At 33.7% G+C, this 24,977-nt stretch overlaps 1 protein-coding gene across 3 annotated transcripts in view; it reads right to left on the bottom strand.

Annotated features, from left to right (window-relative positions):
- The window catches only part of LOC148941447 (organic cation transporter protein-like), a 128,075-nt gene that overhangs the window by 49,463 nt on the left and 53,635 nt on the right, over nt 1–24,977 (bottom strand). The window contains exons 3-4 of one of the 3 annotated variants that reach the window (XM_089104382.1): nt 9,806–9,944; nt 7,119–7,222 (exon numbers count right to left, since the gene is read on the bottom strand). In XM_089104382.1, coding sequence (XP_088960508.1) covers nt 7,119–7,222; nt 9,806–9,944 — 243 coding nt within the window. Of the gene's footprint in view, nt 1–7,118; nt 7,223–8,811; nt 9,044–9,805; nt 9,945–24,977 lie in introns of those variants that run through there. The other 2 variants (XM_089104383.1, XM_089104384.1) reach the window with 2 other exon arrangements.

Here is a 24,977-nt window from a genome sequence, read left to right as displayed (position 1 = left end):
CCATTTCCCCAAACACTTCCAATCAAAATTTTGAGATAGCCATTTTGTTCAACGTAGTTGAAAGTTCTGGAAATTAGGTCTTTGAGGATAACGACCCCCCACATCCCTCAGGGCAAGGGTTGTAATTTATGCCCTGGGGGCATATAAGGTTATTAAAGAAAGCGTTGTAGTACAAACTTAAAAAGGGCTCATTCGATTGGAAATTGAAAAGGCTAGTGCCCTTTTTAATATTCGAAAGTGATTGGAAGGCCACTAACCCCCCTATGACGCCCATCATTTGCCTAAACACATCCAAAAGAAATTTTGAGACAGCCATTTTGTTCAACGTAATTGAAAGGTCCGGAAATTATGTCTTTGAGGATGAAACTCCCCCCATAGCCCTCAGGGTAATGGTTGTAAGTAAGGTCTTGTCTAATCAATTACCTACTGATGTTCTCCCACCGGTTTTCCCCTCCATATCTCCGTCTGAGATCGAAAGAAGAATTAGGAAACTATGAAAAGCAAGTGTCTGCCCTTTAGATATCCCGTTTCCTCTTAATAGGGCTTTCAGTAACTCTCTCTTAAAGCGCTTGTTTGCCATTTTCAATGAGATTACCGAGTCTGGCCAATAGCCACAAATTTGAAGACAGGGTTTCATAACCCACTTGAAAAATAAAGACGGAAAACCTGGTTTTGAAGGTGTTCGCCCTATGTCACTCACTCGAAAGTAACCGGAGGGAGAGTCACCCCCCCCTTACGCCCATCATTTCCCCAAACATTTTTGATCCAACATTTTGATATGGCCATTTTGTGCAACGTAGTTGAAAGTTCTGGAAATTATGTCTTCGAGGATGACAACCCCCTCCCCCATAGCCCTCAGTACAAGGGTAGAAAGTTATGCCCTTTGGGAATATAGGGTTTTAATAGAAAGTTTTGTCGTAGAAGCTTCAAAAAGGGCTCATTGGATTGGAGACTAGTGCCGTTTTGATTAGTCAAAAGTGACCGGAGGGCGAATCACCCTCCCCCACACCCATAATTTCCCCGAATACTTCTAATCTCAATTTTGAGATAGCCATTTTGTTCAACGTATTTGAAAGGTCTGGAAAAAATTTCTTTGAGGATAACAAATTCCCCAAGACCTCAGGGTAAGGGTTGTAAGTTATGCCCTGGGAGCATATAAGGTTTTACGGAAAGCGTGGTCATATAAACTTCGGAGGGAGCTCGCTGGATTGGTAATCAGACGCTCTGGTGCTCTTTTTAAGAGTCAAAGTGATCGGTGGGTAGCTACCCCTCCCCTCCCCCCCCCCCCCACACACACATAAACACGTCGTATTGTCCCAAAATAAATCTGATAGAAATTTTGAGATAGCCATTCTATTCAAAATAGTCTAAATATCATATAACAAGGCTTCTGGGGTTGAAAAAAAAAACCTCAGAGATTAGAGGCAAGGGTAAGTTGTAAGCTATGCCCAGAGGGTATTTAAGGTTTTTATGGAAGGGATAGTTGTTTAACTTTAGAAGAGGCTCATTTGGTTGAAAATTGGAAGTTCTAGTTCCTTTTTAAGCGTCAAAATTGATGGACGGCATTTAGCCCCTCCCCCCCTCTACTACAACCCCTCCTTTCGCCAAACGTATCTGATTAAAATTATGAGACAGCGGTTTTTTTCAAAATAGTCCAAAGAACATATAATAATGTCTCTGGGGATGACACAACCCCCAGCGCCCTGAGGATAGGGATGTAAGTTATTCTATGATGATATATAATATTCTTATTGAACGGGTCGTCGTATAAACATCAAATGAGGCTTATTTGATTTGAAATTGGAATTTATAGTGTCCTTTTTAAGAGTCAAAGTGATTTGAAATCAAACAGCCTCCCCCCCCCCCCTCCACGTTCAACATTTATCTTAACACCTCCAATCAAAATGTGGAGACAAATATTTTATTCATCGTAGTTAAAGGTTTTGGAAATTATGTCTGTGAGGGATACCTCCCCCCCCTACAGCTCTCAGGGAAAGGGTTGTAAGTTACTCCCTTGGGGCATATAAAGTTATTATAAAATGGGTTATCGTATATGCTTTGGAGGGGACCCATTGAATTGGTAATCGTAAGTTTCAGCGCCCTTTTTAAGAGTCAAAGTGATCGGAGCGCAGCTATCCCCCCCCCCATACACACACAAACACGTCGTGCTTTCCTGAGATGTATCCAATACATATTTTGAGACAGTTCTTTTATTCAAAATAGTCCAAATATCACATAACAAGGCTTTTGAGGTTGATACAAACCACCAGAGTCTGAGGGTGAGGATTGAAAGTTATGCCCCTGGGGCATTTAAGATTCTTATGGAAGGGACGGATTTATAAACTTTAGAGATGGCACATTTGGTTGAAATTGGAAGTCTAATTCCTTTTTAAGAGTCAATAGTGATGGAGGTCAAGTAGCACCCCCCCCCAACTACCGGTCTTTTCACCAAATGCATCTGATTGAAATTGTGCGATGGCAATCGTGTTTAAAATAGTCCAAAGAACGTATAACAATGCTTCCAGGGTTAGCACAACTCCCCAAAGCCCTGGGGAAAGAGCTTTGTTATCCCATGGGGGCATATAAGGTTTTTATGGAATGGGTATTCGTATTATTAAGATGGGTCTCATTTGATTTTAAATTGGAACTTATAGTGCCCTTTTTAAGAGTCAAAGTGATTTGAGAGAAACCCTTCTCTCCCCTCGCACACCCATCATTTCCCTTAACAAACTTCCAAGCAAGGTTTTGAGACATCAATTGTTTCAGCATTGTTTAAAGGTTCAGTAATTATGCGTAGCAATAGTTGCCGTTGTAGTAGTAGTATTAGTAGCAGTATGCAAATAGCAGATTTTTTTTTACAACATCCCCTTCAATACACGATGAAATTTTTAACTTAACATCATCAACCGGTCCTGAAGCATTGCTGATACGTCCTCTTGACAACCTATATGGGCCTAGTGTTGTTCGATTTATTTTAATTCAGTTACAATTCTGCCAAAAATTTTCGCCTTAATACCCTTGGATTTATTAGTAGTAGTAGTAGAACCAGTAATTATAGTAGTAGCAGTAGGAGTACAGTCAATATCATTAGTCTTAGCTTTAGTAGCAGTAGTTGCAGGAGTAAAAGCATTAGTATTATGATGCAAATATTGTCTTTTAGTTAGTTCAACATCCTCGACAACAAGCGTTGTAAGTTGTATTTTCATACACAAAACTGTTCCTAAGATATTGCTGATATGCCCTTTTGACAACCTGCATACGGATGGCAGGTTCTCATCCGTACAAAAGAAATATTCTCTGAAAATTTCACCTTCATACCTTCATGGGTTGTAGATTTTGAGCTAGCCAGAAGACACGGTGTTTATTCATTTAATGCTGCTTCTACGGTTACTTTAACTAACGGCACTAATAGCATTAAGTTGAAACTTCTGAGGAACGTTTAAGAGGCGATAAAGATTCTTTTAAATGTTTTGACTTTTATAACTTTAAGAAATAAAAAAACAATAAAGATTTTAAGGAATGATTATCAGCATATGTATATTAAACTGACAATGCCAATTTTTTCAGTAAAGTACAAATTATATTCTGGCTTTTAGAAAGCATAGGGGTTTTGGACCCTACACATACTAATGTCTGGTCGTTTTGAGTTCGACTCTGTTATCTATTTTAATTTCTGTTCGTTTTGGGTTTCATTTATTTATTGATACTGATATGTGGTAGTTGTGTGTTTGGTAGATTATTTGATTCTATTTTTGCTCATTTTTGGTTTAATGAAGTTCATTACTTTTTTTTTTGAAAAACTTATTTTGTTGAAATTTTTTTTAATTAATACCCCATAAAAAGGCAAGAGAATCATTTGAGGATTACTAACAGCAAAACTATTTTTCATACAGCTCTTTTTTCATTATAATATTAAAAAAATGAATGCTGTTTAAATTTCCATCAGTTCTTTTTTTATACAATCAATCAATTTTGTCTAGCATGTGAAATGTTCTCATCAATAATTTCTTCCTTTTGGACTAATTCCTTCAAATATATTGAAAAGCTCACGGCTACATTAAACTTTCAATTTAATATTCTAATACGGTCTTGTGTGAGAGTCTAAATGAGAATCTGAACTTTTGAGGGGGGATTTAGGGATGGCAAGACGAAACTAGTGCGGGCTAAAAAATTTATTCAGCATAAACCCTTTATGACAATTCATTTAGCTTTACATTCTTAAAAATTACTTATTGTCCTTTCGCTTTATTCTTTCAAATCTATTCCTTCAAATATATAGAAACAATGATTAGTAAATGAAAATTTAAATTCAAGTAATTTACTTAGTTTTCATTAAAGCTCAAATGACATTCAAGCCTTTTATAAGGCTTGATGCGTGGCACCACAGCCCTCTCCAATGATAACTCTTGTTTATTTTAAGTTTGACATTATTGGCTATTATGTTGTTGTTCGTCTTATTTTTCATCTCTTCACTCGTAGTAATTTTCTTTTGCTTCACGCTTGTCCTATTCTATAACCTAGTTTCTGCTAGTTCATGTTTTAAATATGTTCTTTAGTTTTCACGGAAAAGCTTTCTCTACTGAAGATTCATGTTTCTTAAAACGAATATTTTAATCTTCCAAAAATTTATTTGCAGTTTAAAAAAAAAAACAAATACTTACCAATAAATTAACTTACCAATAGATACAAAAATTACCAATAGAAAATAAACAGCTTAAGATGAAGGGATTCTTTCTTCATATTTTTGGTTCGGATAAATGTTTCCAGAATTACAAGCTTTTGACAATTTCTTTCCCTGAACATATTTTTACTTGCAATGATAATAACACTGGAAATACTTGTGTGTGCCAAAAGGATAAAAGAGAAAGACTTTCCTCTATAGAATTTTTCTCTTAAGAGGATTGGATACCTCAAAATTATTTCCTTAACCTCAGCGTTCATTTCAAAGATAAAGGGTCTATTAGCAAACTCTCTCGGGGGACTAGTCACCATCGAAAGCTTTTGAGAATATGTGGTTTGACTATGAAATTGGATTTAAAAGACACTGAAATTTTACGTCCTCTGTGCTAGAAAGGTTTTTAATCAAAGTGGGTAGCACCAGATGGAACTTCAAAAGCTACCAACTTGCTCAAATGGTGCTACCCTTAAGCTGATTTTTAGCGTTTTTCTAACAGGTATTTAAAAAAAAAATTAAGGACTATCCTTTCCTGAACTTTTAAAAGAAAATTCTGCTCCGTTTAATCGAGAAAAAAAAATTAAACTTTCTAATGAGTATAAGTTTTAATAAAATTGAATACCTCTATCTCCGGCACAAAACGGGAGACGTTAAATGGTTTTTCTAAGGTTTCTGGGAAAGTAGGGGTTGGCTTTTAGTTTTCTGTCGTTTATTTGGATCTTTTACCCAAACTCTACACTTTCTCCACTTTCCTTACCTTCCCCTTATTTTCATATGATATATCACTGAAATATTTTTCATACAAGCCCCTGCCCCTGCAGACCATTTTATTTTGTTCGATAGGGTCTCTTTAATTTCTAGGGACCGGAGTTTAAACCAAAATTTTGAAATTAAGGCGAAACTATTGAAATTAAGAAAATTTTATTCAAGAATATGGCTTTCAATAGACACGGGTGAATTTCATTTGAACTCTATTTACGATAATCTATTAAAGTCAAGTTGAGTAAAGTTCAATTCACCCAATGCGATTAACGTCTGTCCAAGTGTTAGTTCAATTCATGCTAACGAACCGGATCCAAGAAGGTCAAAGAGACTCGCTTCCATTTTTGCTTCGGAAAGAATAAAATTATTAAACAATATGTAGTTATTTTGTCTATATATAACTTATCGTTTTTAATTGTTTTAGTTTAGTATTACTACTGATGACGGTCACTGCATATGTGACCGAAATATCTAGTATTTTTTGTGAATTATCAATGTCTATTAAAAAGACTTTATCCCTATTTGAAATTTTATTTATAGCCCCTGCTCGTCTCTACTAAACTTAAAGAATTTTAATTAATATTCCTAGCGGCGTTTCTGACTTTCCTCCCTAAGATATCATCTGCGACTTCATCAGTCTTTACAATATTGGTGAAACATTTCTCAAAACAACCAGTGAATAACTAACATTTTATTTTTTATTATCTTTTTTATGGTAATATAGGCGCTTTACATCTTACTATTTGTAATCTTTATGATATAATCAATTGTCAGACATTGAGCTGTATTTGGGAGCCCAGTTAAGAATCAAGTCAAATAAACAGTTTGTGATAAATTCTCAAGTCATCTTCAGTCACAAGCATATTATATGTACATATTGCGTTCATAATATACTCACTTGTCAGTCATTGATCCATGAATGAGAAACCCAATTAAGGCTCCAGTAAAATAAACAGTTGTTCTATTCTCTCAAGAAATCCTTGGGTTCAAACTTATTTTATGAACATATTATATGTACATATTATCTATATGATACGCTCACTTGTCAGCGACTGAGTCATGTATGGGAGACCCAACTAAGACTCAAATCATATTATAGTTGTGCTAGACTCTCAAATAATCTTCCGCCAAAAAAGATATTTTATATATATATACATATATGTATATATATATATATATATATATATATATATATATATATATATATATATATATATATATATATATATATATATATATATATATATATATATATATATATATATATATATATATATATATATATATATATATATATATATATATATATATATATATATATATATATATATATATATATATATATATATATATATATATATATATATATATATATATATATATATATATATATATATATTAAATATATATATATATATATATATATATATATATATTATATATATATATATATATATATATATATATATATATATATATATATATATATATATATATATATATATATATATATATATATATATATATATATATATATATATATATATATATATATATATATATATATATATATATATAATGTATTATATATTTTTAATAAATCTTATGTATTACATATTATATATAAATATTTTATATTTTATATATGTATACATACATGATATTTTTATAATATACTCACTTGTCAGCCATTGAGCCATGTATGGGAGCCCCAATCATATATCCAATCATATAAACAGTTTGTGCGAAACGCTCAAGCCACCTCCGGTCACAGACTAAATCCCACTAAAAGAAAAACATATTATAGCACAGAATAAAAAACATGAAAGAGTAAAGTCATAATAACGACCATGAAAATAATTTTCAAACTTTTACCTGTTGCTGAATTTTACCTTGGAATACCTTTTATATTATTTGTTTTACAAATAAATTTATAAGTTATGTTTATATTTTAATATTCGGCCATCCATTATACAGGTAGACATAATAAATTGTAAATATAATAGAGGAAATTGAACATAGAGGATAATCACCTTCAGAAGGGGCTTCCTTTGTATCGAGGAAAATGGGTCGCTGTCCAACGCACCAATTCGTTTAACTATATAATTACACATATAAACATACATAAAAAAGAAAACAATGAAAATATTTCTGAGCACATCTCCAAAAAGTGTTATGGAAAAAGCGAATCTAGACAAACAGTTTGTAGTATACCATATTTTATAAATAGCGAATTCTTTAATTTAAAACGATCAAGCAAAGTCGTTAAGCGAGTTGCTCCTTGCATCCCTGACTGAAAGCAAAATTTTTGAGTTTTAGAAACATCCTCGAAAAAAAGCTCCTTGAATACCAAAAAAAGAATTCCAACTGTATATCTTTACCAGTGGATAAGCATGAAGCTTTTATTGCACTAAGTACTTTTAGGTTCGGTTTTAGGCCAGTTCTGTTCTTAATTTAGGTTGATAACCTTATTATTACGGTTATGAAACAAAAACCAACAGATCGTTGACGTCTATGTCATCTTGAACTTTTCCATGCCTAAAATGTAAATATCCATCAAGGGCATATTCAGGACTTTGGTGTCGGGGGGGGGGGGGTAGGGGAGGTTTACAAAAACAAACTTTACAAAACGCATCAAACATGTGTTTATATGCATTTTTGTTACTTTTTTACCGGTTTGACAGAAATATCGTGGAGAGGGGGTTTCAAACCTGGTAAGTCATCCCCCTGGACACAGCCTTGATCACCATCAATAGATGAGGACACTCTAGTTACCTTCACTGGCGACAATACATTCGGCACTGCTGTCAGAACCGAGCCTGAGATCTATGTCAAATTGATTGTTTTATTTGAGAGAGCAATTCTATGATTCGACGCAATTTGCTACATTGCTTAATTCGGTCTTATATCTCTTATTATCCAACTATATGAGTAGACACTTCAACAGATTTTTTGGGGGTGGGGTGGGGGCTCACCCCAAGTCCCAAGAATGTTGAAGCCCAACTTAAAAATAAATTAAGGGCTTGTTTAAAATTAGAAAATTTGTCAGACAGGCGGAATTACTTACCCTCGTTGTTTCGAAATCACTCAAGATTTGAACATGTTTTCAAACCTTTAATCTTGTATAATGTAGAGCTTTACTGATGATTAGTCCTTTCTAGACCGTCCGAAACACTCACTCCAAAATTTGAGCGACAGACGTCTTTCACAAAATTAGGTTTCTTCCATCCGGAACCTTATTGTTCGTTTTTCTTTCCAAGATTGTTGATACAAATTAAGATCCCATTTTTGCTGCTTTTATACTGAAAGTTACTGGCTCTTTTGAATAGTTGTTCGATTTTTATTACACAGAAATCTGATTTCAGTAATCTTACCTGATTATGAGAGTAGTTCATCCTTAAAAAAATGTTATTTCCTCTTATTTACCTCTGCTAAGTGGCCTTCTGACGGCAGGAATACCTTCTTTCCATCAACTATAGCCATTCTAATCAATGGGTGACATTTAGATCTGAAAGTATCACTAGGTTCGTTTTCTAGGGTTGAAAATGCGTATTAGTGGCTTGATATGCTGATTATCTCATTGATATCTTTTGTGACCATCCAGCAACCTAAATAGCCAAAATACTGATTATATCGTATGTGTAATTAAATTCAAATTATAATTATCAAAAGAAGGGAGAGGGGACTATATTTTATGTCAGATAGCAGTATTCAACACAAACCCAATGGTCAGCCAATAGAAACTCAACCAGGACGAAATTCAACCCATGCCAAACGAACCAGCACAAAATTCTAGCCACACAGAACTCAACTCAAAACTTTTCAACCAACGGTAATCCATGAAACTTTGACTCAAGCACAATTTGTCTGTCGGACATCTTGTCAAGAGACAGTGAAAAATAGCCTGACAGGAGAAATGATGTTACGAGAAAAGCGTTAATCCCTTACAAGGGTAAAAGCTTTGAATTATCCAATGAAGCGAGTCATCTTGGCCCGTCAAGAGGGAAGGGTTGAGTTATGCGAGGCTGAATACCGTCTATTTTTTGTGAGCTAAATTCGTCTTGGAATTTAGTTTACCGCGTTAAGTTATGCTTGGGAAAAACTGTGGTGGGTTGAATTTTATATGAGTTGAATTACGTGTCAGTTGGATTTTCCATGGGCATATATTTCTGGGTTAAGCTAGTTTTCCTATAGCCTTTTCCTAGGCTGAATTGTGGGTGGCTTAAATCTCGCATGTACTGCGTTTCAATCTTCTAACTCGTCATGTACGATTTTGTAAAAGTCACAATAAAAATTATGATTCCGTAGCATTGTTTGCTAATGCAAAGAATTAATTTATTATTGCAACAGCATAAAAATGATACTAACCTGAGTAACAATTGTATTTCCGTAGTACTTAGTATCATATTTCCAAGATTTACAGGATGTCGTAATATTGTCAGTCCAAATGAAACAACTATTATCCAGTTCGGTCGCATTAGTAATATTGACGTTAGTGTCCACGCATCTATATTAAAGAAACATTTATTTCTCTTTGGATTAAAATGCAAATGAAATTGCACCACATATAATAAAAACTAATAAAGTTGCAGCTTTTATTGCATTAGGTATTTTTAGGTTCGGTTTTAGGGCCAGTTCAATTCTTAATTTAGGCTAATAGTTGCACCACATATAATCAAAACTAATAAAATTGCAACTAACAAAGTTGCGCCAAGAGCAATATAATAAAACAAAGCAACAAAATAATAAAGCAATAAAAAAATAAAAGAAAGCAATAAAATAAAACAATCTAACAATGTCAATCTAAACAAAAACACTGGAAAACAAACACTGGTAAAGTATTATGACAGTTTCTCGTCAGAAAACAATTCTTACTTTATAATATTCAGAATAATTATACATAACACATTTTGCATCCAGACCTGCTTTACTTTACTCCCCTAACGTGCAAATATATAACCCAAATCTGTTTCTAAAGTAACGAAGAAACTGGTTTATTCTCGAGTTTTACACATCGTTAAGGTTTATGTCCACGCTGAAAAACGCAGTTTTACGACGATCTTGCAGTTGTAACTTGCACAAAAAGAACAAAATGCTTATATCATTGGATTCATTAGTTGCAGATCTATCCATTCACCGAGCCAGAATTATGATATTACTCACAATTTCTGTTTGGGAACATTCTAAACTTACTTAAAAAATAGGGAAACGGCCCTTTTTTCAACGATTTTTAATCAATTTCCAGCGCATTTTTAATCTAAAAAACCTTCTACACCAAATTTCAAAAATATAATTTGGCAGATGGATAGAATTGAATATGATATATGGAATGATATCAAAATTGTCTTTTTTCTTTGATTTACGAAAATCGTAGGAAAGCAGAAAAATAATACCCTAAAAATTACATAATGAACATAATCCTTAACTTGAGTGAGTGGCATATAATACACAAGTAACAGAATTTTTCACTGAGAGACAGCTGGATTTCCCAATATTATTATTTAAAAACGATCAAATTAAATTAAAAAAAAACAAGTTTTTTCAACTGAAATTAAGGAGCAACACCAAAACTTAAAACAAGCAGAAATTATTACGTATATGAAAGGAGTTTCCCCCTCCACAAGGCTGTGCTCTTTATGCTAAAGTTTTGACTTTTTGTCCCAATTCTTTAAGAACGATTCCGTTCTTTAATTCCTGAAATGTTTAATAAGAACAATAAGCTTTGATTTAGAATTCTAAAAAAAAAACTTTAACGTAAACAGCGAGGCCTTGATGAGGAGGCAGCCCCTTTCTTATACGTAATAATTTCATTTTGTTTTAAAATTTGATGTTACTCCTTACTTTCAGCTCAAAAACTTGTTTTCTTTTATTTAATTTTTTACAGATAGTATTTGTTAATTGGAAACATAATTTTTTTTTTAAAGAAAAGTAGAGAGCATTATTAAACCAAAAATGAGCAGAAATAAAGTCAAATAATCTTCAAAGTAAACACTATGGAGTCTAATAGAAAAAAATAATACAATATAAAATGTTGTTTTTTTTTCTATGAAAAAGACTATGTCAATAAAAAATGAACAGAAATTAACATAAAAACTTTTTCACAAAACAAGTAGGTCAAAGAATAGTAAAGAGTCTCGTTCAGCAAAAACGAGTAGAAATAAATACAAATAATTTTCCAAGCGTAAAAATAAGGCAAATCACCATAAATAAATGAATTAAACCCAAAACGAACAGAACTTACAATAAATAAAAGATTCAAACTCAAGACGATATATAAGGAATAGATATGAGAATATGTATATCAATCTGACAATACGCGATTATTTGTTTTATTGTTTTCTTTTTAAAAAAATGTATGTTCTGGTCTTGAGAAGACATGGGGGTCGTCAGCCCTACTCCTTTTAGTTTTTGCTCGTTTTGACTTTGACTAGGTTATCTATTGTAATTTCTGTTAGTTTTGAGCTTCAATTATTTATTAAGGGTGATTTGAGGTAGTTTTACATTTGGAAGATAATAAGACTATCTCGTAGAATTTGACAATGCTTTCGTCCGTAAAAACTTAAAAAATAAGAGTTTGTTGGTTCCCAACGCCAACTATCCTTTCAAAGGATTAATTTAAAAAAAAAATTCCGAAAAATAAGTTTCTCAAAGAAAAGCAAACGCCTTTTTAAACTTAAGCTCAGGAGATACAAATACCTGTTAAAATTCAACCTCATAACGACCAGAAATTACTATTAAAGTATAAATGAAACCCAAAACGAACAGAAATTAAATAAACAATCAATGCGAACAAACATACAATATATATTAATGTAAATGAATAAATAAATCTTAAAGCGAGTGAAACTTAAATTGAATATGCAAATCAAGCATGAAATGAACAAAAATCACTACAAACAAGAGTTTGGGCATGACCTCCTTCTCTCACTGTAAAAGTCTAAAACCTTCTGCGTCATTGACACTTTACTGAATACCAATTTTACGACAAATATTTTCTTTTGTACTTAATATTGAAAATAAACATTAAAATTATAGTAAGACTTTGAACCAATGAGCTTTCAGCAATTAATATCATTATACATCAAATATTCAGTGTAATTTATTAGCTCTTTTTGAAATTGTTATATACAAATATATTTTCCCTACAAATGAGTGTATGGATACTGCCTCCTTTCCTAACTGTAAATAAAAGCCAAAAGCCTACTGCGGCATTGGCGCTTAACTGAAAACGGATTATATTACAAATATTTTCTTTTCCAGTTCTTGAGTATTGAAAATAAAAATATAATTACAGTGAAATAAATTCTTGAACTGATGGATCTTTCAAAAATTAATATCATTATAAGTCAAATATTTGATGTTGTTTATACTTTCCAAGACTGTTCAAGACGCATATAGTTTACAGTAAAGCGCCAATGACGCAGTAGGTTTTAGACTTTTACAATCAGAGAAGGAGGTCATACCCAAACTCTTGTTTGTGGTGATTTTTGTTCGTTTCAAGCTTGATTTGCTGTGTATTCAATTTAAGTTTCACTCGTTTTAAGATTTATTTATTAATTTACATTAATATCCATTGTATGTTTATTTGCATTGATTGTTTATTTAATTTCTGTTCGTTTTAAGTTTCATTTATACTTCAATAGGAAAATGTTTTTTTTTTTTAAGCTTGATATTCATATTCAATCTAAGCATTACTCGCTTTAAGATCTATTTATCCATTTATATTATTACTTGTTGTATGTTTTTGCTATGATTGTTTATTTAATTTTTGTTCGTTTTCGGTTTCATTCATTCTTTAGTAGTAATTTCTGGTCGTTTTGAGTTTGAAATTTAAAAGGCATTTGTATCTGGTGAGCTTAAGTTTAAAAAGGCCTTTACTTTTCTTTTAAAAACTTATTTTTCGGAAATTTTTTTTTAATTATTTTTTTTTCGTTTTTGATTGCAAAAAAGTTTTTAAAAATTCCTTATTTCAAAATCAAACTTAAAAAGAATCAAATATTCATCAAAGTATCAAAACTGATATCAAAGTAACAATATATCAAATTGAAAAAATGGGTTTGTGTCAACCTCGGAGTTTTTACTATCTGATTTTTGAACTATTTTTAACAAAATTGCTATCTCTAAATTTTTATCGGATGGGTTTGGGGAAAAAGGACATGGGGAACTAGATTAAGCTTCGGTCTCTTTTGACTCTTTAAAAGTGAACTATAACTTTCTATTTTCAATCAAATGAGCCCTCTCTGAAGTTTATATGAGTATCCCTTCTTTAAGAACCATATAAATCCCCAGAGTATAACTTACAACGCCTGTCCATGGGCCCTGGGGAGTTGTGTCGACCCCGGAGTTTTAATATCTGATGGTTGAACTATTTTTAACAAAATGGTCAACTTAAATTTTATCGGATGGGTTTATCCATCCAATAAACCCTAAGGCGTGGAGGGCGGCAGGGGCTAGTTGCCCTCAGATCTTTTTTCACTCTGAAAAAATGAACTAAAACTTTTAACTTCCATTAAAATGAACCCTCTCTGAAGTTTATACTAGCCTGCCTTCCATAAGAACCACATATTCTCCCAGAGAGATAGTTACAACGCCGGCCCGGGCCCTGGGAGGGGGGGGGGGGTGTCGACACAGGAGTTTTTCTTATCTGATCTGTGAACTATTTTTAAAGAAATGACCATACGTAAAGGAGTTTTTGTTATATGATCTTTGAACTAGTTTTAACAAAATGGATACCTCAAATTTTTTTATCAGATATATTTGGGGGAAAGGGCTTGGGGGGGCAGTTGCCAACTGATCACTTTTGACTCTTAAAAAGGGCACTAGAACTCTCAATTTCCAATGGAATCATCCCCCTTTGAAATTTATATGAAGACCCCTTCTATATGAAGTACCTCTGGGAAAAAATAAATGGAGTGGGGGGGGAGGCTAGCTGCCATCACATCACTTTTGACTCTTAAAAAGTGAACTACAACTTTCAATGTCCAATCAAACGAGCCTTCTAGGAAGTTTATACGAGCATCCCTTCCATAACAACAATATATGCTCCCGGGGCATAACTGACAATGCCAACCCCGGGCCCTGGCGGGCTGTGTCAACACCGGAGATTTTTTTTTATCAGAACTTTGAACTATTTTAAACAAAATTTCTATCTAAAAAATTTTTTCTGATTCATTTAAGGCGTGAAGGAGGGGGGGGGCTAGTTGCCCTCTGGTCTCTTTTGACTCTTAAAAAGAGAACAAGTACTTTCAATTTCAACTCAAATGAGCCCTCTCCGAAGTTTATACGAGCATCCCTTCCATAAGAACTGTATATGCCCCTAGACCATTACTCATAACGCCTGCCTCCTGGCCCTGGCGGGTTCCGTCGACACAGGAATTTTTCTTATCTGACCTTTAGACTATTTTTAATGAAATAGCTTTTATAAAAATTTTATCGGATGGGCTTGGGGAAAAAAGGGTGTGTGTGTGGGGGGGGGGGGGCTAGTTGACTCTTAAAATTGAACTAGAACATTCAATTTCCAACCAAATGAGCCCCTCTGAAATACGAGCATCCCTTTCATAAAAACCATATACGCCCCCAGGACAACACTTACAACGCCTATCCCGCGGGCTCTGGGGGGGGGGTGTTTTTTTATCTAATTTTTGAAGAATTTCCAAAACACGGGCAGTCTCAAAACTTGGCGCGGGCGGGTTTGGGGATAAAAGCGGCTGGGGGGCTACCTTAACTATATCACCTCTTAAAAAGGAAACTAGACGGTTCCATTTCAATTAAAGTTAGCCTTTTCTATATTTTTTATAAAAATATCTGTTATGAAAGCCCTAAATGCCCTTAGGGCATAACCTCAAACGCCTTCCTCTATGCCCCATGAGGTTCTACTGAGACCGGATTTTTCCTTATCCGACCTTTGAATTATTTTTAACAAGATGTCTATCTCAAAATTTTCATCCGATGGTTTTTGAAAAAGAAGGCATGGGGGAGGGGGCTAGCTGCCCTCGGATCCCTTTGACTATTAAAAAGTGAGCTCGAACTTTCAATATCCAATCAAATGAGCCCTCTCTGAAGTTTATACGAGCATCCCTTTCATAAGAACAATATTTGCCCCAGGGCATAACTTACAGATAACTTTGATAACTTTGTTATCTGACTTTTGAGAAATTTTTAACTTAATCAAAATTGTTATTGGATGCATTTGAGGGGAAAGGGTAGTGGGGCGGGGGCTGGTTGACCTCCAATCTCTTTTGACTCTAAAACAGTTAACTAGAAAGTTCAATTTCCAATCAAATGAGCCATCTCTGAATTTTTTACGAGCATCCCTTCAATAATAACCATATATTCCCCAGGGCATACCTTACAACACCTGCCCTCGGGCCCTTGGGGGCTGTGTTGACCCCTGAGTTTTCGTTATATGGTCATTGAACTATTTGAAAAAAGCTATCTCAAAGTTCTTATCGGATTGGTTTGAGGAAAAAGGGCGCAGGGGGGGGGCTAGGGGACCTCCAATCTCTTTTGAATCTTAAAAAGTGAACTAGAACTTTCAATTACCAATCAAATGATCCCTCTTTGAAGTTAATACGAGTATTTCTTCCATAAGACCCATATATGCCCCCAGGGCATAACTTAAAACGCCTGCCCCCGGGCCCTGTGGGGTTGTGTCAAGACCGGAATTTTTGTTATATGATCTTTGAACTATTTTTAACAAAATAGCTATCTTAAAATTTTTATTGGATGCATTTGGGAAAAAGGGTTTGAGGGGAAAGCTGGTTACCCTCCAATATCTTTTAATGCTTAAAAGGTGAACTAGAACTTTCAATTTCCAATCAAATGAGCCCTCTTTGAAGTTTATGCGAGCATTCCTTCCATATATGCCCCCAGGGCAAAATTATATCCCTTGCCACTGAAGACTGTGGGGGAGTGTCCTGCTAAAACATATAATTTCCAAAACTTTCAACTACTTTGAACAAAATGGCTATATCGAAATTTTGATTGTATGTGTTTGGGGAAATGGTGGGCGGGGAAGGGGTGTCAGTTGCCTTAGAATGACTTTCGACTATTAAAAAGGGAACTAGCCATTAAATTTCAAATTAAATAAGCCCTTTCTGAAGTTTCTACGACAAAGTTGTCTATACAAAACCTTATATGCTCCCAGGGCATAAAATACAACCCTTAACTTGAGGGCTGTGGAGGAGTTGTCATCCTCAAAGACCTAATTTCTAGAACTTAAAACTACGTTTAATAAAACGGCAGTCACAAAATATTGATTGGATGTGTTTGCGGAAAAGAGGGGCGTGAGAGGGGGGTTAGTTGCCCTGAAATGACTTTTGATTATTCAAAAGGGCACTAGCCCTTTGAATTTCCAATCGAATGAGCCTTTCTTGAATTTTCTACGACAGCACCTTCTATAAAAACCTTATATGACCCCAGGATATAACTTAAAACCCTTGCCTTAAGGGTTGTGGGGGATTGTCCCCCTCAAAAACATATTTTCTATTGGCAATCAACTACGCTGAACAAAATGGCTATCTCAAAATTTTGATTGGATGCGTTTGGGGGAATGATGGGCGTTGGGGGGTTAAGTGCCCTCAAATCATTTTTGACCATCAAAAAGGACACTAACCCTTTGAACTTCCAATCGAATGAGCCTTTTTTGAAGTTTCTACGACAACGCCTTTTATAAAAACCTTATAGGCCCCTAGGGCATAACTTAAAACCCTTGCCGTGAAGGTTGTGGGGGAGTGTCCTCCTCAAAAACATATTATCTATCTGGAAATCAACTACGGTGAACAAAATGGCTATCTCAAGATTTTGATTCGATGTTTTTGGGGGAATGATCGGCATTGGGGGGGGGGGGCTTGTTGCCCTCCAATCACTTTCGACTATTAAAAAGGGCACTAGCCCTTTCAATTTCCAATCGAATGAGCCTTTTTTGAAGCTTTTGCGACAACGCCTTCTATAAAAACCTTATATGCCCCAGGGGATAATTTAAAACCCTTGCCCTGAGGGTTGTGGGGGAGTGTCCTCCTCAGAAACATATTTTCTATCTGGAAACCAACTACGGTGAAAAAAAAATTGCTATCTCAAAATTTTGATTGGATGTGTTTGGGGAAATTATGGGCGTGGGGGGCCTAGTTGCCCTCCAATCACTTTCAACTATTACAAAGGGCACTAGCCCTTTGAATTTCCAATCGAATGAGCCTTTTTTGAAGTTTCTAGGACAACGCTTTCTATAAAAACCTTATATGCTCCTAGGGCATAACATAAAACCCTTGCCCTAAGGGTTGTGGGGGAGTGTCCTCCTCAAAACATATTTTCTATCTGGAAATCAACTACGCTGAACAAAACGGCTATCTCAAAATTTTGATTGGATGTGTTTTGGGGAATGATGGGCGTGGGGGGGGCTAGTTGCCCTCCAACCACTTTCGACTATTGAAAAGGGCCCTAGAACTCTCGATTTCCTAACGAATGATTCGTTTTTGAAGTTTCTACGACGACCCCTTCCATATGAAGTGCCTCTGGGAAAAAATAATAATAAATAATAAAACATTGGAGCCGTATGGCCTTTACTATATGTAACGCTATAGCGTAGCCTCTGATAGCTAAGCCTTCCTACCATATGTTTTAGCTTAATTTGGATGTTTGTTCACCTACATTTTTTTCTTTTCCAATTTTTTTTATTTGGCGCCCGCTACTGCCAAAAATTACAGAAGTTCATATGGAAGTCTTTTCAACACAAATGGATTTGCGTTTTTTTCTAAGTTTTTAAGATACTTTTGGTGTGTAAAATTAAGCTAAAACATATTGCACCAACAATTTTAAGAAGGTTCAGCTATCCTTCAAAGGATAGTTGACTTTGGGAACCAACAAATTCTTATTGTCTAAGTTTTTATGGACGAAAGTGTTGTCAAATTCTAAGAGTTTGCTTTTCTTATTTTCCAAGTGTAAAACTGCCACAAATCTCCATTAATACATAAATGAAATATTAAACTAACAGAAGTTACCATAGATAACCTAGTCAAACTCAAAACGAACAAAAATTAAAACGAGTAAGGCTAACAACACCCATGTCTTCTTAAGACCAGAAAATAATTTGCACTTTTCTATATATATATATATATATATATATATATATATATATATATATATATAAAAAAAAAAAAAAAAAAAAAAAAAAAAAAAAAAACGTGTATTGTCTAGTTTGATATAGATATTCTGATATTTATTCCTTATAGTCTTAATACTTCTTTATTTAACAATGAAAACATTTAAAATGTATTTTGTTTTTAGTAAAGTGCAAATTATGTTCTAGTCTTAAGGAAGTGTGAGGGTTGTCAGCTCTATACATGTTAATTTTTGCTTGTTTTGAGTTTGAATCAGTTATTTATTGTAATTTCTGTTCTTTTAGGATTTAATTCATTTATTGATTACGATTTGTGGTAGTTTTACGCTTGGAAAATCCTTTGAATTTATTTTTACTCATTATTTACTTGACGCAGCTCTTTACTATTCTTTGACAAATTTATTTTGTAGAAAAAGTTTTTTTAAATTAATTTCTGTTCATTTTTATTGACATAGTCTTTTTCATAGGAAAACATATTTTATATCATTTTTTTATCAGACTCCATAGTTTTTACTTTGAGGATTATTTGACTTTATTTCTACTCATTTATGATTTAATGAGGCTCTTTACTTTTCTTTAAAAAACTTGTTCCGTATGTTTTCCATTAACAAATACTATCTGTAAGTAATTAAATAAAAAAACAACAAGTTTTTCAACTAAAAGAAAGGAGCAGCCTCAAAACGAGCATAAATTATTACGTATATGAAAGGAGTTACCTCCTCCTCAAGACCTCGCTCTTTACGCTAAAGTTTTATTTTATATAATTTTAGAATAAAGCTTATTTTTCTAATTAAAAGGCCATTGTGTTTCAGGAATTGTTCTTATAGAATTAGGACAAAAAGTCAAAGCTTTAGCGTAAAGACCAAGGTCTTGTGGAAGGGAAAACTCCTTTCATATACGTAATTAAATAAAAAAAAACAAGTTTTTTTTTTAACTGAAAGTTAGAAGCGACATTAAAACTTAAAACGAACATGAATTATTCCGTATATGAAAGGGGCTGTCTCCTCCTCAACCCCTCGCTCTTTACGCTAAAGTTTTTCATAGTCTAAAAAAAATAGAGCTGTGAGAAAGAGTCTAACTTTAGCGTAAAGAGCGGGGCGTTGAGGAGGGGACAGTCCCTTCCATATACGGAATAATTTCTGTTCGCTTTAAGTTTTAATGTCGCTCCTTACTTTCAGTTAAAGAAACTTGTTTCTTTTCATTTAATTTCTGAAAGTTTTTGAATTAATGCAGGTTTTGAATTTGGCTCACCGTAAATGAATAGTTAAAACGAAATTTCCATTTTAATTTACTTTTTTTTTGGTTAAATGGCTTTCTCGAAAGTTGTTTAATTTTATTTATGAACGTTTTTATGAGTAATAGATATACGTAACTTATGAATTAACTTACGTAACGAAATTCTATATTCAGATATTTTTAATACGTTCATTACGGGGTTCGCACTCTAGTCAATACCTCGCTCTTTACGCTAAAGTTCGAATTTGTTCCAATGCTTTACAAATGACCCCTTAATCAAAAAGGCCGTTAATTAGAATAAATAGCTCTAATGAAATGACTAAAAAAAACTTTAGCGCAAAGAGCAAGGTATTGACTAGGGGGCGAACCCAATCATATACGTAATAATTTCTGTTCGCTTTAAGTTTTGATGTTGTTCCTTACTTTCAGCTGAAAAGCTTGTGTTTTTTATTCAATTTCTGATCGTTTTTCTAAATAAGGCTGGGAAATTCGGCGCCCCTTCATAGCAATGTCCCTTCCCCCATGAACACTTCCTCCGTGTAAAGATTCTCCCACGTAACCCCAGACCCCCCCCCACTACCAGAAAAAATCCCCCCTGAAAACGTCTGTATACTTCCCAATAGCCAATTCTATATGTAAAGATTGGGTAAAGTTCAGTAGAGTAGTACCTTCCATTTCTATGGGACATATAGATAAACATTTCTACGGGACGTATACACCTTTTCAAAGAGAGTGAGTATCCCCATGCATATAGGTAATACTTCTACGGGACGTATACACCTTTTCAAAGAGAGTGAGTATCCTCTCACATGGCATTATACTTCTACCGGTCCTATAGGAAGACATTTCTACCGGTCCTATAGGTAAACATTTCTACGAGACGTATACACCTTTTCAAAGAGAGTGAGTATCCTCTCACATGGCCTTATACTTCTACGAGACATATAGGTAATACTTCTACAAGACATTACACCTTTTCAAAGAGAATATTGTAGCTATGGAATCCGGTTAATAACCTGTAGCTTAAAGGTATCTGAGATCTCGCCCCAGTATCGCATACACTATTAGAGATATCAAAATGATATCTCATTTGCATTAAGCTAACTCAATTTGCGAAAAGGTATTCCATTTGCACAACTCTGCTCTGATTGAATTGTCGCCGACAATGGGTCGAAAACGACATGTAATCACTGCTAAGCCTTTTGTTATTGCTAGAGGATTACCCAATTCACTTTTGGGTGTTAACTGGCAGAGTTCCAAATGCGAACATTTTGATAAGCAGACAGGTTTTTTTTTGTTATTAATAAGAATTTCATAAGAATGTACGTCGGGACACTACAATCAGAATTGTTTTATTGACAGTTAAAAAGAGGTAATGAGATTTGAGAATTGGAGTGTAGTATTTGCGAATTTGATCCTATTAAGGATTGACTTGAAATAAAAATTTTTAACAAGAAATGGCTGAAATATGTTTTCGAGTAGATGGGGTGATTGTGTACTGTATAATACACAAGTGATGTTTTGGACAGTCTTGTCAATTTAAAATAGTTTAGAAATAAAACAAATTAACAAGGAATGGATGAAAAGTGTTTTGAGGGAGATGTGTTAAGTGTGTACTGTATAACAGAAAGGTGACGTTTGGACAGTGTTGTCAGTTTTAAGGTCTTAGTTTTTAATGGTGCTCCTTATCTCTAGTTGAATGGTTATTTGGGCAAAACCGTTTTTAGACATTTTAGGGAATTATTTCGGCGAAACAGTTAGAGACATTTTAAAAGATGATTTTAGAAGAGGATTTGAGGGTGAAACTCTGTGGTCGTTATAATACACAAGTTGTATTTGAACAGTGTCGTGAGGTCCCCTACCCCAACCCCAAAGGGTCCTTCTACCCCAAAGCCCCAAAGCCCCCCTACCCCAACTTTTTTTGCCCCCCTTTTTAATTTGCGCATTTTGAGACAAAAGGACCCCCCCCCAACTTATGGCTCCCCCTCCCACCATTAGTGTTTTGTCATGGTTTACCTTGTCACAGTTACATTTTCTTGATTTTTCAAAGTTCATTTTGAATTTGTTTCGTTGAAATGCAAGAGTTGGAATATTTCATTAGTGTTTTGTCATGGTTTATCTTGTCACACTTACATTCTCTTAATTTTTCAAACTTCATTTTTGATTTCTTTCATTGAAATGCAAGAGTTGGAATATTTCAGTAGTGTTTTGTTGTGGTTTAGCTTGTCACAGTTACATTTTCTTGATTTTTCCAAGTTCATTTTGAATTTCTTTCGTTGAAATGCAAGAATTGGAATATTTCGGTAGTGTTTTGTCATGGTTTACCTTGTCACAGTTAGATTATCTCAATTTTTCAAAGTTCACTTCGAATTTCATTCATTGAAATACAAGAGTTTGAATATTCCAGTAGTTTTTTGTCATGATTTAGCTTGTAAATGTTACATTCTCTTGAGCTTTCATAGTTCCCCTTGATCTCATTTAATTGAAATGCAAGAGATAGAATATTTCAGTAGTGTTCTGTCGTGGTTTACCTTGTCACAGATACATTCTCTTGATTTTTCAAAAGTTCATTTCGAATTTCTTTCATTGAAATGCAAGAGTTGGAATATTTCAGTAGTGTTTTGTCGTGCTTTACCTTGTCGCAGTTACATTCTCTTGATCTTTCAAAGTTCACTTTGGTTTTATTTTATTGAAATGCAAGAGTTGGAATATTTCAGGTCATGGTTTACCTTGTCACAATTACATTCTCTTGATTTTTCAAAGTTCATTTCGAATTTCTTTCATTGAAATGCAAGAGTTGGAATATTTCAGTAGTGTTTTGTAGTGGTTTAGTTTGTCACAGTTATATTCTCTTGATCTTTGAAACTTTACTTTGGTATTATTTCATTGAAATGCAAGAGTTGGAATATTTTAGTAGTGTTCTATTGTGGCTTATGCTCTCACAGATGCTTTCTCTTTATTATTTCAAAGTTAATTTCGTATTTCTTTCATTGAAATGCAAGAGTTGGAATATTTCAGTGGTGTTTTGTTATGCTTTACCTTGTCACAGTTACATTCTCTTGATCTTTCAAAGTTCACTTTGGTTTTATTTCATTGAAATGCAAGAGTTGGAATATTTCAGTAGTGTTCTGTCGTGGTTTAACGTGTCAGAGAATGCTTTACCGTGTCACAGTTACATTCTCTTGATTTTTTCAAAGTTCATTTTGAATTTCTTTCATTGAAATGCAAGATTTGGAATATTTCAGTAGTGTTTTGTCATGGTTTACCTTGTCACAGTTACATTCTCTTAATTTTTCAAGGTTCATTTTGAATTTCTTTCCTGGAAATGCAAGAGTTGGAATATTTCAATAGTGTTTTGTATCGGTTTACCTTGTCACAGTTACATTCTCTTAATTTTTCAAAGTTCATTTTGAATTTCTATCATTGAAATGCAAGACTTGGAATATTTCAGTAGTGTTTTGTCATGGTTTACCTTGTCACAGTTACATTCTCTTAATTTTTCAAAGTGAACTTTGAAAAATCAAGAGAATGTAACTGTGACAAGGTAAACCACGACAGAACATTCCAGGAAAGAAATTCAAAATGAACTTTGAAAAATTAAGAGAATGTAATTGTGATAAGGTAAACCGCGACAAAACACTACTGAAATATTCCAACTCTTACATTTCAATGATAGAAATTCAAAATGAACTTTGAAAAATTAAGAGAATGTAACTGTGACAAGGTAAACCGCAACAAAACCCTACTGAAATAATCCAACTCTTGCATTTCAATGAAAGAAATTCATATGAACTTTGAAAAATCAAGAGAATGTAACTGTGTCATGGTAAACCATGACAAAACACTACTGAAATACTCCAACTCTTGCATTTCCACGACAGAAATTCAAAATGAACTTTGAAAAATCAAGAGAATGTAACTATGACAAGGTAAACCACAACAAAACACTACTGAAATATTCCAACTCGTTAATTTCAACTATATAAATTAAAAATGAAATTTTAAAAATTCAGATAATTTAACTTTGATAATTTAAACCATGACAAAAAACTACTAAAATATTCCAACTTTTGAATTTCAACGAAAGAAATACAAAATGAACATAAAAAAATCTAGACAATGTAACAGTGGCATGGTAAACTACGGCAAAACACTACTATAATGTTCAACATCTTGCATTTCAATAAAAGGAATCCAAATGAACTTTGGAAAACCAAGAAAATGTAACTGTGAAAAAGTATACCATGACAAAACACTACTGATATATTCCAACTCTTGTATTTCAACGAAAGAAATCCAAAATGAATTTTGAAAAATTAAGAGTATGTAACTGTGACTAGGTAAACCACGACAAAACACTATTGAAATATTCCAACTCTTGCATTTCATCGAAAGAAATCCAAAATGAACTTTGAAAAATTAAGAGAATGTAACTCTGATAAGGTAAACCACAACAAAACATTACTGAAATATTACAACTTTTGCATTTAAAAGAAAGGAAAACAAAATGATCATTGTAAAATTGAAAGAAAGTAACTTCGACAAGCTAAACCAGGTCAAAAAACTATTGAAATGCTACGATTCTTGCAGTTCATCGAAATAGAATCATAATGCTCTTTGAAAAATTAAGATAATGCAACGTGACAGGCTAAACTATGACAAAAACCTACTGAAATATTCCAACTCTTGCATTTCAATGATAGAAATTAAAAATGAACTTTGAAAAATTAAGAGAATATAACTGTGACAAGGTAAACCGCAACAAAACATTACTGAAATATTCCAACTCTTGCATTTAAGCGAAAGAAATCCAAAATGAACTTTGAAAAATCGAGAGAATGTAACTGTGAAATGGTAAACCACGACAAAACACTACTGAAATAAGGCAACTCTAAGCATTTCAATGAAAGAAATTCAAAATGAACTTTTTGAAAAATCAAAAGCACTTAATTTTGACAAAGTAAAACACGACGAAACACTAATGAAATATTCCAGCTCTCGTATGTTAATGAATAAAGTTAAAAATAAGATTTGAAAGCTGAATAGAGGTTAACTTTGACAGGGAAAGCACAACAGAACATTGCTGATATAATTCAAATCTTTAATTTCAATGAAAGAAATTCAAAATGAACTTTGAAAAATCAATAGAAAGTATCTGTGACAAAGTAAACCAAGACAGAACACAACTGA

The sequence above is a fragment of the Artemia sp. Qi Xiang Cuo genome, chromosome 18 (assembly GCF_049724085.1).
Source record: "Artemia sp. Qi Xiang Cuo chromosome 18, ASM4972408v1, whole genome shotgun sequence".
Taxonomy (NCBI): Eukaryota; Metazoa; Arthropoda; class Branchiopoda; order Anostraca; family Artemiidae; genus Artemia; species Artemia sp. Qi Xiang Cuo.
Note: the sequence above shows the minus strand (reverse complement) of the source record. Positions and strands in the feature narration are given on the sequence as shown.